Source organism: Sciurus carolinensis, chromosome 11, assembly GCF_902686445.1.
Source record: "Sciurus carolinensis chromosome 11, mSciCar1.2, whole genome shotgun sequence".
NCBI classification, from domain to species: domain Eukaryota; kingdom Metazoa; phylum Chordata; class Mammalia; order Rodentia; family Sciuridae; genus Sciurus; species Sciurus carolinensis.
Window position 1 is genome coordinate 16,063,935 of NC_062223.1, and position 14,502 is coordinate 16,078,436.

Below are 14,502 nucleotides of genomic sequence, written 5' to 3' on the forward strand. Positions count from 1 at the left end.
TTCATGTGGGGTGCACACACTTCTCATCCAGATGTTCACCAGTAAATACTCACTGTAATGGCTTCTCGCCAGTGTGAATCATCCGGTGCACTGCCAGATTGTGGGAACTCTTGAAGGCTCGGGCACAATACTCACAGATATAATCCCTTTGATCTAAGAAGAAAAAAAAAAAAATGTGGTTAGCTTTCCTTTAGACACGCTATTAGTATTTTCCGTAGTTCACAATAAATGCGCAGGTGATTAAGTAGGTCAATTTAGAGTAAATTCAATGCTATTTTCAATATATAATACTTTGAGTAAATAAAAATTTAAAAAGAAATATGCTATTTTGATCTTTTAGTCCATATATTCAGGGGTCTAAGGATCAAAAATAAAAAAATCACAGAAATATGAGAACTGAATCAATACTTCAGATCTTAAACTGGTTAGAAAGTAAACAACTATATTTTCCATGTAAACTCTTTAAAAACATTTTTTTAAAAAATTGTGAAAGACAAAAAGTTTACTCCATGTATCTAAGACTCTATCATTTGAAAACCAAAAATAGAAGCAAAAAAAGAATTTGCCACTCCACCCGCCCCACAAAAAAAGAAAAAAATGATCCATATCTAAAATAGTAATTATATCTGTTTCCGGTTAAAAAAAATGTTACCACAATTTAAATTTCTCTCAAACATATGTAAACAGTACTTGTATTTCTAGACCTTATTCTCCTACATCTTCTGCACCATTTAACTACCTCTGTTACTGCATAACTCCCCTTTCCCCAACATTTTTGATGAATTTGGTAATATGGTGTGAAATTGATGTGGCAAAAGAACAATGCACTTATTTCTCTACTACTTGATTAGGTAGCCAATGGACAAACAGGTGCTAAAAATATATTTGTTGAATTAATGTTCACTACATTTTCTGCTCCACTTAAAATTACTGGATTCAGTCACAGTGAAAATATGAATGTAAGCTAAATGGTGAATTATAGTCAATTAAATCCAATACTACTTCCCAAATAACTTTAAAACCAAGTATAGGAAAAGAGCCATATTCTTTTCTTAGGTTTGAACATGCATATGGAACACCTAGCAATCTTATTAAATGCACATGCTGATTCCCCATGTCTGAGACAGGATCTGAGATTCTGTATGGCTAACAAAAACCCAAGTAATGCCAATGTTGGTTGGTTTATGTTCCACCACTATACACAAAGTTTAAAAATGCAGAGACCTTTTCTAGCAAATGCAAGGCTATGCAATACCCAGCACTGAAGGCAAAAAACAAAACAACAAAAAAACCCAAAACCCTAACACGGTGACAACTCTTAGCCTCAGTAAGGTCTCATCCAATTGTCCTGCTCCATAACGGCATGGTAAATCTGGGTAGGGCATCCATTTGCTAAATAATTTATATTTACAAAGGGAGTTCATATATACTAATTTGCAAAGGGAAAAGTGACACATTAAAATTAAACAATGTTTAAATATAAACATATGGAACAGAATGAATTAATAGGTTTTTTTCAGACTACACTTATGATAGCTAAAATATTCTAAACTGGCTGTCAGAAACGGGTTTCCTATTGGATATAACAATATTACCAGGGACAGCAGGAGCAGAAAAATTACATTTAAGATACAGAGTGAAGATATTTTCTCTCAAGAAACGTGGTATAAAGTCGTGCACGGTGGCGCATGTCAGTAATTCCAGCAACTCACTGAGACACAACTTGAAATAAAATACAAAATAGGGCTGGGGATGTGGTTCATTGGTTGAGTGCCTCTGAGTTCAATCCCAGGTAAACTCTGCCACCCCCCCAAAAAAGAAACAAGGTATAAAGTGAAGATTGTAGATTTTAGTGTAAGACCCAAATTCAATTTCAGTGTTTTGAAAAAGTCTATCATATGCCAGATCTGTGCACTGAGCTCAACTTTATATGTCATCTCATGTCATCCTTGCAATAATTCTGTAATACTGGTATCTTAATTTAAAGTTAGGAGAAATTAAGGAAATTAGTATGTCTAAGTCATGTTTTATAGAAAAGAGAAGATAAAAATATGCAAATTGGTATAATCTTGGGGAGGGGACTTATTTCTACAATTCCTAGTCTTACCCTCCAAAATCATAATAAAGTGTCTGAGAAATACCTCATTAGTATTATATGCCACTAATATCTGACCCAATTTGTCATTATAAGCTTCACTTCTTTGAGATTGTCAATCTCAATAATAATATATATTATTGTCTCAATAATAATATATAATATATATTACAGTCAGCTTCTGTTTTTGTGTTGATAGTTCCAACAAGAATTTGCATGCAAATCCAATAATCTAGCTTTTATGATTTCAGTAGCACAAGTACCAGGAGCTATTTATGGTTAATCATAAATTACAAGCCATCCCCTTACTGTCTAGGCTTCACTCCAATATTCCCCATTTTTACCCCTTGTAACAGATACTACAAATATCTTTGAAAAATTTAAAAGTCCTAGTTCTGCTAAAAATAAGGTAGGTGGTCATAGGCAAATTCCATAATACTGTGAAATCTGTTTTCTTAGCTCTAAAAGTTTAAATTTAGTGGTGTTACACATATTAGCAATAATACACATAAAGTGGTTAGTCGACAGTTGAAATAGAATATATACTCAAAAAAAATCATTATCCTAGTTCTGAAAGAAGTCAAAGGGCTGCAGACTTTTTTAAGACTTGCTAGAGAAATTTTATCACTATGCATCTGTACGCCTAAAGTACAATTCACCTAAATACTTGATAAAAATCTTTTTCTAAAAATTACCAGTATGATGTTTGGCATGTCGTAGAAGTTGTTTCTGGAGCCTGAAGAGTCGTCCACAGGAGGGATGGGGACATACATATTTCTTCTTCAGCAAATGCTGGTATTTAATGTGATGCTAAAACATTAAAAGAAAGTTAAAAGGTATATAAAAAATTAGTATTTCTTAAATATTCTTTTTTCTGTTAGAAATAAAGTGCTAAAGGAAAACCAAATGTTTTATATATGGATGGGGAAGTAGTACAGTAAGATGGCTAAAAACAGAGGCTATGAAATATACAGAACTGGGTTCCAATTTGGATCTGTCATTCACAAACAGTGTAATCTTAGGAGACATATATTTAAATTCCAGTTTTCATTTGTACAATGGAGACGATAATTATAGTTTTGTTGAGGAGAATATGATAACATATTTCACATAATTTAGTGTAGCAAATGATGTATAGTAAAAGAACAGTAGCTATCATTATTATAGAATAATACAAAATAGGGACTAGTCTCATGTTATACTTGCTGCTAAACATCAAATATGTACTCCCTAAGCAGTTTTTCACTTTCATGTTTTCTCTAGACCTAAATATAAGCTATACTACAACTCAATTTTAAAACAACTATTCAATGAGGAAAAACAAAAACTAAAATCTTATATTCATTCTGCACAGTCTCTAAGAAATCACTGGTTTGACATGCAATATTCACTTTTTTTCTGAAACACATTAAAATAAAATCTGTTACTCTGTGTTGGTGTGCTGTTACAATCAACTTTTCTATCACAACTATTTATATCACTTTGGGAAATCCTGTAATATTTGAAGATTCGAAGAAAATCCCTCACTTGGGCTCAGGTTCTATGCTGCCTTTTTAAAAATAACAAAACCAACACACACACACACACACACACACACACACACACACACACACAAACACAATGGGTTGAAGGTTATTACATTTGCCTTATGTATTTTAATTCTGAGGACCCATATTTGTCCTCTGCATCTATTCCCTCTATTCCCACTGTCTTGGCTTCTTGTTTGGATTTAAATTACTGCTTTGAATTGAAGACTTTACAAGGGTAAAAAAAAAAAAAATCTTTATTTATTTATTATTTTGATGTGGTGTTGAGGATTCAACCCAGTGCCTCCCATGTGCTAGGCAAGCATTCTACCTCTGAGCTACAACCCCAGGCCCCTTTTCAAGATTTTGAGAGGGGTCTCTTCAATGAAACTATCACCTGCATGAGGCCAACTGATGTGTCGGGAACGTAATCATCAATGTATCAACGTTGGGAGGCAGGGCCCAATGGGAAGTGTTCAAGGGCTCTGCCTTCATAAATGGATTCAAGTTGTAAATGTGAAAAAAGGAATGTTTGCCTTTCTATCTTTTGCTACGGAATGATGCAAAAAGGCCATACTCTTAAGACTTCTCAGCCTCTAGAACTGTGAGCCAACAGTTTTTGTTCATTATAAATGACCCAGTCTCAGGGTATTCCACTAAAGCAGTACTAATGAACTAAGAATAATTAAATAATTTTATACTTATGGAAAAACTTTCCGCATTATATGTCAATGATAAAGTCTACATTCCACAAAATTTTATGAGGTATGAAGACAAGTAATACAACATTACCCAAAAGGCTGTCTTTTATAACAACTTCACTGACCTGCAAATAGCGAGGGTGAGCAAGAACAGTTCCACATCCTTCCATCTCACAACGGACATACTGGATTGGAGGTTTTTTCCTATTATCACAGTACAAGAGAAAGATAAACCATAGAAGAGTCATAATGTACTATAAGAAATAGCTATTTTACAGAATGAAGGATCACAATCTCTTTATTAATATATAACTTGCAAAGAATTCATGTTCAGAGTAACCAAAAATTGCCAAATGTTTGAAATTTTAAAAACAGCACAAATAAACTAGCAACCCCCGCAAAATGTAGAGGAAGTACTAAGAATTTTAGAAACTTCAACACTTCATAATGAAAAAACAACAACAAGAACAACAACAAAACCCCACGGTATCTACGTCATGGATGTTAATCAAACTACTTTAGTGAAAATTTTAAGCAACTCATCCCTGCAGGATTATTATGAGAGCTAAGTATGTGATTAGTAAAGTGCCTAGCACCAGAAACAAGATGCACAGGAACAGGTGTAGAAATTCCTCACCTTCTTTTGGGTAAACGTGGACTTTTGTCGTCTTTTCGCCTTCTTCCTCTCCTATAATTAAAGAAAGAGTAACTGACTGCATATTCTAGATTGAAGTTCAGAGGCTGAAGGCATATGCCTCAGTCTATGACCTGAGGCCAAAGAGCACGTGGCCAATACAAAGGATAAGCCAGAATACTTAAAATCAAAGATTATCTGATGAATCAAGCAAAATTTTACTCTGAAGTGATTTCATTTTCAAATCAATCTTTATCACAGATATATACCTTCCATAAACGATGCATTACTATAGAAGATATGGATGAATCTTAATGTTATGATATGTTAGAATAAAATTTTATCACTTAATCAAATTGAAAAATAGATTTAAAAAGTCTATTATGTTAAAGTCCTAAAAATGGAAACTATATTCTCCTTGCAATAGAAAAAAAAAGTGGGGGCTACAAAGGAAGTTTTCATACCATCATGCTTATTACATTTGGCTTATTTGCTCTACTTCTGAGGATCCACATTTTTCCTGTTTTTTTCCGTTTCTACTCCCTCTGCATTAATAAAGTCAGTGTCTCAGTTTCTTATTTATACTTAAATTATTGCTTTGAATTTAAGTGAAGATTTTTCAAGTTTTTGTGAGGGGTCTCTCCAATGAAAACTATCACCTGAGGCCAGATATTCTTAAATTAAAAAATATATATATTTTGAGGTATGTACATGTCAACATCCCTCATGTGCCCATGCTTTATTCCACCAGTGGCTTAAAAATCTCCATTTTTAATAAAAATTACCAACTCACTTCCTAGGAGGTTCCTCATCTTCCCTAATTTCATTCTCTTCTTCTTTCACCTCTACTTCTACTTCCACTTTAATTTCTTTCTTTTCTTTCTCTTCTTTCACCTTCCCTGATTTTCTCCGTGGCTTTGGGGTTTCCCTGAAAATACAAATGCATTTCAACACTGGTATTTTGCAAAAGACCTTTTCAAAGACTATCACAATAGGTTAAGGTTTAGAATCACTGTTGATTTAAGGACCTCAGCTAATAACTGTGATTTCCTATGAAATCCAATGGTTCCTCACATGCACAGTAATGATGTACATGTTTGAAGCCCTGGGATAAATCCCTAGGCTAAAGAAGCCTAAAATCTAATCTCCTTTTAGTTGTATAGACAGATAAAACAAAAAACAAAACAAAACAAAATAAAACAAAAACAAACAAAACAAAAAAAAGAATCCAAGTATCCATGCAAACCATCATATCTTTGGTAAGATAAAACATACATACACACAACTAATAATTTGGATATGATCAAATTAGAATTCTGTAAATGCAAGCCAGAACTGTATGAATGAAAAAAAAAAAGCATGATAGACTTACAAAACAAGTTCATAACCAATTTTAGTTAGGTGACAAGACAAAACAAAAGATTGTAACAGTGTTTTCTCATTCATTCAATTGAACCTAGGGCTTCACACTTACAAGGCAAGAACTCTACCACTGCACTATATCCCCCTCCTGACCCTCCTGTTTTTCACTGACATATCTAGAATAAAATGTGAGACATGCCTTTCTAAGTGAGGTTTGTAGGTCTCATCTCTTGGGTCATCTTTGAATGGTATTTCCTCTTCACTGATTAGCATCTCTTCTTCCTCCTCCTCTTCCTCATCACTACTAAAAATAAGCAAACAGAAATAATTACGGTTATAATGATTATGGCTAACTAGACTGTATTTGGTAATTTATTTTAGAGGTAAACAAAAATTCACACTAAGTTAGTTATCTAAAATTTTGTTCCTTAAAATTTAGTTGGACTGTAATCTAGCACTATATCCTAAATAATTAGAACTCAAACCATACAAATCCTAGATATACTATCACTTTATTAAATAAAGATAGGGTGATAATTGTTCAATGGCACTAAGACTTTTTTTAAAAACTGACTTTATGTACTAGTATATTTTCGAAAGAGTGGTCAAAACACCCACATTTCACATTAGGGTCTAGCATGGATTAAGCCTAACCAAAGAAGGAACGTAAGACACTGGTTCTGAACTGCACAACTAAAAATTACAAGGTTTAAGCTCTAATTAAGATCAACATGAAATCTAAACATGATATCAAAACAAGTTAATTTCTTACAGCTCAATATCCTTTCAAGGAAAAAAAGTTCCACATCATTAACTGTGCTCTATGTATCCACAGGTTTAAATAAGAAATGTATATATATATTTTTTTACCTAATTCCACCAGGAGACTGATGTTCTTCTGCAACTTCTAGAAAAATTGAAAAATAAAACTTAGTATATTAATAAAATATTTTCTCTATGCAGACAAATGATTCAAGTCAAATTACTGCATAAGGTAATTAGACTATCTGCTGATTATCTAGAAGAAACCCTCCTTATACCTGTCCTTAAAAGTTATGATTTTTAGATAAATGTTCAACATTACATTTAAAATTTTAATAAAAACTTGGGTATTAAGTATCTATACTATTTGCACTGTACCATAATCAAGCTGATCTGTAATTGGTTCTGACTTGCAGATGAGCTGCAATGACCCAGTCTTGGAGCGAGAGCTTCGTGTGTTTTCTGTATCTCGAAGGCGAGAGATAGATGTCCGGCTACTACTGCGCCAGCCCCGGCTAGGTCTAGATGCAGCAATGGAAACTTCCTGAGGAAGGGCAGACTCGTCTTCCTCCTCTTTCTCTTCCTTGGGATCTAGAACCAAAGATGAGCCATTCTTTTTAAGTTTACAGTTAACCAACAACCATCCCTATGTATCTACTAATTGTAAACACAGTAATTAAAATGAGGATAAATAAAATGTTTTCTAAAGGAAAAAACCAAAATACCCAGGGTATCACTGAAATATCAGAAACAAGATGAGGACACTAGATAATACCTATCCTCAAAGCCATTACCATGTTGCAAAGTAGCAATTTTATATGTTAAGATGTAAGTAAAATACTCCGAAGTAATTTGATTCATGGAATTCTAACGATTCGTTCTAAGTTAAGAGAAATTAAGATAGTGGTCCCAGAAAGAGAAACAGAATTAGAGACACCAAAAAGAAAGAACCATAGTTCTAGATGTTTTAATAACCAAACAATGTTGTAAGGAATTTCATAAAAGCAACACCTTTCCTTTTCTTGACTCTAATCAAGAGTTTTACTTAAAATTGCACCATGAATCTGAATTGATGTATAGAGCAATACCATAGCAAAGTCCAGCTCCAGTGTTGTTTTATTTCAGATGTCTTGTGAGATACTGCACACAGGCACACACAATGTTATTGTTTGTCTACATTTCATCACATTTTAAGGGTAAATGAAGTGATACTCTCCTGAACAACAAATAAAAAGTTAACATTAGAAATTGGTTTTCATATTTGGGAGTGCCTACACCTAGATAAAGGCAATACATATTGAGGTCACAGGATGATACATGTCAACTAGAAGCAAAATCTAATAGCCCAATAGAAAAATGGCACCTCAAGAAAACTCAATCCACTCTCAATAAGAAGACACAAATGAAAAAAAAAACAAAACACAAATGAAAATGATAAGGCGATACCCATTTTTCAAACATCATGTTCATTATGATCAAAACGCCTGACAACACAATGTCCTAGTAAGGTTGTGAAAACACTCTAATACATAGATATTAGTATGAATATTAGCAAGGCAAATTCCATTTGATTTTGAGGTCTAAGAATCATCCTTTGTACATTAGTACTTCGTACCCTGGCCCACTGAGGCAACTTCATTTCACCCTGGTTTTGTCCCTTTCAGTCTATTCTGTTTCTCTAGTACAAAATTCTCAAAATTCTTTTCAGTCTATCATGCGTAATTCATGGGGTTCCAGACATCAAACCAGAGGGTTCTCCACAGATGTGTTCTTGATTACATCTCTTATTCTGGGAACTGCTGAAATGGCAGGTTGGATTCATAAATAATCTACATGGATAGACTAAAACCCAAAGTATCAAATGGTTGTTTTTTTTTTTTTGGTGCTGGTTCCCTTTTTCCTAAACAATTCATTCCTCTAACTTCCCTTTTCATATTTTAGTATAAGCAGCAAGAAATCAGGTTGCATCAAACTTGGAAAACTCAAGGTAAACACCCAAGCTCATTCCTTACAAGTTCTACTTGCATCAATGAAAGAACACAATTCAGCCAAGTTCTCTGCAACTTTATAACAAAGATCACCTCTTCTCCACAGCCCAACATGTTCATCATTTCCTTCTAAGGCTAGATTGCCTGCAATGCTCCTATTTTTGTCAACTATCTCTTCAAGGCAATCAAACACCTCAGAACACTACCAGTCGCTATACATTACCTAATTTCTATGCTACATTATATTTTTGGGTATTTTGTTACACCATATTTGCAGTATGTTAATATCCCTACTGCTGCCTTAACAAATTGCCACAAAGATCCCATTTCCGAATAATCTGACATTGACAATTACCTGAACTAGTACTTTAGGGGGAGGTAATTTAATCCATAAATGTGTTCTACTACTATTAGACAAAATAAACTTTAATTTAAAAACTGCTATAAGACACAAAGATACTATGTATTGATAAGAGGTTTAGTAATTCAAGAAGATAAGAACAAAGGGAAAAACATGATACAAAGAGTTCTCAAATTAAGATGGTACAATTTCCAATTTTTTTTACTTTATTATGGTACAAGAGTGATAAGACATTCAGTTTTAAATTTTGATCTTTCCTGGGCTAACAGTACAATATTTTCTTTCAATGATGGGAAGCAACGGTAAGCCCAAGCAGCAGTAAGCTTTGGGAGGGCAAATAACCACTATTCTATAGAGTTTTCTAGGTTGCTACATATGATGTTTGGTATGTTGGACAGTATTAAATACATTTTTAAATTACATTATTTTCAACTTGCAATGGGTTTCCTGAGGTGTAAGCCAATTCCAAGTCCAGGTGTTTATGTACTGAAGTATGAAGTAGGTGAAGACCTCAATACTCCATTTTAAGTAGTAGACTAGATGAAACAACAACAATAACAAACCAGAGTGCTATAATGAATTACAGGACTTAGGCAACATCATATATTAAAATAAATAAATAAGAAGAAATTAAACACAAGCTTAAACGATCAATGGATCAATGAAATAAAATCACAAGGAAAATTGCAAAATACAGATGAATGAGAATGAACACAAAACACATCACAACTAAGGGTTGCAGAGGCTCTCTTCACGGGGCGATCCAAGATGGCGGCCTAGAGGGAGACTGCACCCCCAGTCGCTCCAGAACCCTGGAGTTAAGAAGGGGAGGCATTGAGAGACTCAGACTGAAATAGAGCCACGGGTGAGTCTGCCCACTGGGTAAAGCTCGCCCGGGTGGCAGGCCCAGATAGAGGTGGCTTATCGGAGCCGGGCAGGGCAGCTAGAGTCATTCACAGGCAGCCCTGCGCACTCCGGCGGTGGGCCCCGCCCACACAGCCAGCTTCTCCAGGTTCTTGGAACGGAACTGGCCTGCTAGTGAGAGCCTTTCTGACCAGAACAAGCTCCGAGTCCCGGAGCCACTGCAGCGCAGCGTACTCCGGCAACGAACCAGCGGAGAGCCGCGATCCGCAAACAGCCTCTGGGATTAGGGCAGGGCAGCCAGAGACCTCTTCAGGCGGCTCTGCCCACTCCGGCTGCAGGCTCTCTTCACGGGGCAATCCAAGATGGCGGCCTAGAGGGAGACTGCACCCCTAGTCGCTCCGGAACCCAGGAGTTAAGAAGGGGAGGCATTGAGAGACTCAGACTGAAATACAGCCACAGGTGAGTCTGCCCACTGGGTAAAGCTCGGCCCGGGTGGCAGGCCCAGATAGAGGTGGCTTATTGGAGCCGGGCAGGGCAGCTAGAGTCTTCCCAAGGTAGCCTTCCACACTCCGGTAGTGGGCTCCTCCCACACGGCCAGCTGCACGGCGCAGGCCCACAGTGAGAGCATTTCCGCACAGAGCCAGTTCCAAACCGTGGAACCAGTAGGGGGCTAGGGGCAGTTTTCTTCGGATGAGCTGCTTTATCAGATTCCTCCAAGACATCAGGCTACTGAAGGCTGGGAGGTGATACACTGGAAATCTACCGGGACACTACAAGCCAATAGAGGAAATCTGCAATCTCAGATTCCCACTGACATCTGATCAATATGAGAAAATAAGGGAAGAAAATGTCCCAAACAAACCTAGATATTACATCAATAAAACCCAATGATAGCACAGCAGAAGAAATGTCAGAAAGGGAGTTCGGAATGTACATAATTAAAACAATCAGAGAAGCAAATGAGGAGATAAAAGAACAAATGCAGGCATTGAAGGAAGAGATGAAAGAGCAAATGCAGGCATTAAATGATTGCACCAATCAACAGTTAAAAGACCAAATATGGGAAGCAAGAGATCATTTCAATAAAGAGTTAGAGATACTGAATAAAAAAACAAACTGAAATACTTGAAATGAAGGAAACAATAAACCAAGTTAAAAACTCCATAGAAAGCATAACCAATAGGATAGAACACCTGGAAGACAGAACCTCAGACATTGAAGACAAAATATTTAACCTTGAAAGCAAAGTTGAACAATCAGAGAAGATGGTAAGAAATCATGAACAGAATCTACAAGAATTATGGAATATCATGAAAAGGCCAAATTTGAGAATTATTGGGATTGAGGAAGGCTTAGAGAAACAAACCAAAGGAATGAACAATCTATTCAATGAAATAATATCAGAAAATTTCCCAAATCTGAAGAATGAAATGGAAAACCAAGTACAAGAGGCTTATAGAACTCCAAACATACAAAATTACAACAGACCCACACCAAGGCACATTATTATGAAAATACCTAACATACAAAATAAAGACAGAATTTTAAAGGCCGCGAGAGAAAAGAATCAAATTACATTCAGAGGGAAACCAATAAGAATATCAGCAGATTTTTCAATCCAGACCCTAAAAGCTAGAAGGGCCTGGAACAACATATACCAAGCCCTGAAAGAAAACGGATGCCAACCAAGAATCTTATACCCAGCAAAACTTACCTTCAAATTTGACGATGAAATAAGATCCTTCCATGATAAACAAAAGCTAAAGGAATTTACAAAAAGAAAGCCAGCATTACAGAACATTCTCAGCAAAATATTCCATGAGGAAGAGATGAAAAACAATGATGCAAATCAGCAACAGGAGGCGCTAGCCTAAAGGAATAGCCAAATAAAGGAGAAACCAAATCATGTCAAAAACAAATATGAGTCAATTGACTGGGAATACAAATCATATCACAATAATAACCCTGAATGTTAATGGCCTGAATACATCAATCAAAAGACACAGACTGGCAGATTGGATTAAAAAGAAAAATCCAACAATATGCTGCCTGCAAGAGACTCACCTCATAGAAAGAGACACCCATAGACTAAAGGTGAAAGGATGGGGAAAAACATACCATGCACACGGACACAGCAAAAAAGCTGGAGTATGCATCCTCATCTCAGATAATGTGGACTTCAAACCAAAACTAATCAGAAGGGATAAAGAAGGACATTACATGCTGCTTAAGGGAAGCATAAATCAGCAAGACATAACAATCATAAATATCTATGCCCCGAACATTGGCTCATCCACGTACGTCAAACAAATCCTTCTCAATTACAGAATTCAAATAGACCACAACACAATCATACTAGGCGATTTTAACACACCTCTCTCACCACTGGATAGATCGTCCAAACAAAAATTGAATAAAGAAACTATAGATCTCAACAACACAATCAGCAATTTAGACTTAACGGACATATATAGAATATACCATCCAACAAAGAACGAATACACTTTCTTCTCAGCAGCACATGGATCCTTCTCTAAAATAGACCATATTTTAGAGAAGCTACTGTTAGCAAATACAAGAAGACAGAGATACTACCTTGTACTCTATCAGATCATAATGGATTGAAATTAGAAATAAATGACAGAATAAAAAACAGAAACTTCTCCAATACCTGGAGACTAAATAATACACTATTATATGATGAATGGATAACAGAAGACATCAGGAGGGAAATAAAAAAATTCTTAGAAGTAAACGAGAACAAAGACACATCATATCAAAATCTCTGGGACACTATGAAAGCAGTACTTAGAGGAAGATTTATTTCATGGGGTGCATTCAAAAAAAGAAGTAGAAATCAACAAATAAACGACTTAACACTACAGCTCAAAGCACTAGAAAAAGAAGAGCAGACCAATACCAAAAGTAGTAGAAGACAGGAAATAGTTAAAATCAGAGCCGAAATCAACGAAATCGAAACAAAAGAAACAATTGGAAAAATTAAGAAAATAAATAGTTGGTTCTTTGAAAAAATAAATAAAATTGATAAACCCTTAGCCACACTAACAAAGAGAAAGAGGGAGAAAACTCAAATTACTAAAATTCGGAATGAACAAGGAAACATCACAACAGACACGAGTGAAATACAAAACATAATTAGAAGCTATTTCGAAAATCTATACTCCAACAAAACAGAAAACCTCGAAGACATCAACAAATTTCTAGAGACATATGAACTACCTAAACTGAACGAGGAGGACATACACAACTTAAATAAACCAATTTCAAGCAATGAAATAGAAGAGGTCATCAAAAGCCTACCAACAAAGAAAAGTCCAAGACCAGATGGGTTCTCAGCCGAGTTCTACAAAACCTTTAAAGAAGAGCTCATTCCAATACTCCTCAAAGTATTCCATGAAATAGAAGAGGAGGGAACCCTCCCAAACTCATTCTATGAAGCCAATATCACCCTGATACCTAAACCAGACAGAGACACATCGAGGAAAGAAAATTTCAGACCAATATCCTTAATGAACATCGATGCAAAAATTCTCAACAAAATTTTAGCAAATCGCATACAAATATATATTAAAAAGATAGTGCACCACGATCAAGTGGGTTTTATCCCAGGGATGCAAGGTTGGTTCAACATTCGGAAATCAATAAATGTCATTCACCATATCAACAGACTTAAAGTTAAGAATCACATGATTATTTCGATAGATGCAGAAAAAGCATTCAATAAAATACAGCATCCCTTCATGCTCAAAACACTAGAAAAAATAGGGATAGTGGGAACATTCCTTAACATTGTAAAGGCCATCTACGCTAAAACCCAAGGCTAATATCATTCTAAATGGTGAAAAACTGAAAGCGTTCCCCCTAAAAACTGGAACAAGGCAGGGATGCCCTCTTTCACCGCTTCTATTCAACATCGTCCTTGAGACTCTAGCCAGAGCAATCAGACAAACCAAAGAAATTAAAGGGATACGAATAGGAAAAGAAGAACTCAAACTATCCCTGTTCACTGATGGTATGATTATACATTTAGAGGAACTTGGAAATTCCACCAGAAAACTTTTAGAACTCATAAGTGAATTCAGTAAAGTAGCAGGTTACAAGATCAATGCTCATAAATCCAATGCATTTTTATACATAAGTGATGAATCTTCAGAAAGAGAAATTAGGAAAACTACCCCATTCACAATA

The 14,502-nt window shown here is 35.6% G+C and overlaps 1 protein-coding gene across 2 annotated transcripts in view; it reads right to left on the bottom strand.

Annotated features, from left to right (window-relative positions):
- Zfp91 (ZFP91 zinc finger protein, atypical E3 ubiquitin ligase) overlaps window positions 1-14,502 on the bottom strand; it is a 45,183-nt gene that overhangs the window by 3,981 nt on the left and 26,700 nt on the right. The window contains exons 3-10 of one of the 2 annotated variants that reach the window (XM_047516954.1): window positions 7,459-7,671; window positions 7,189-7,225; window positions 6,518-6,619; window positions 5,750-5,884; window positions 4,960-5,010; window positions 4,448-4,526; window positions 2,791-2,905; window positions 54-153 (exon numbers count right to left, since the gene is read on the bottom strand). In XM_047516954.1, coding sequence (XP_047372910.1) covers window positions 54-153; window positions 2,791-2,905; window positions 4,448-4,526; window positions 4,960-5,010; window positions 5,750-5,884; window positions 6,518-6,619; window positions 7,189-7,225; window positions 7,459-7,671 — 832 coding nt within the window. Of the gene's footprint in view, window positions 1-53; window positions 154-2,790; window positions 2,906-4,447; window positions 4,527-4,959; window positions 5,011-5,749; window positions 5,885-6,517; window positions 6,623-7,188; window positions 7,226-7,458; window positions 7,672-14,502 lie in introns of both variants that reach the window. The other variant, XM_047516953.1, reaches the window with a different exon arrangement.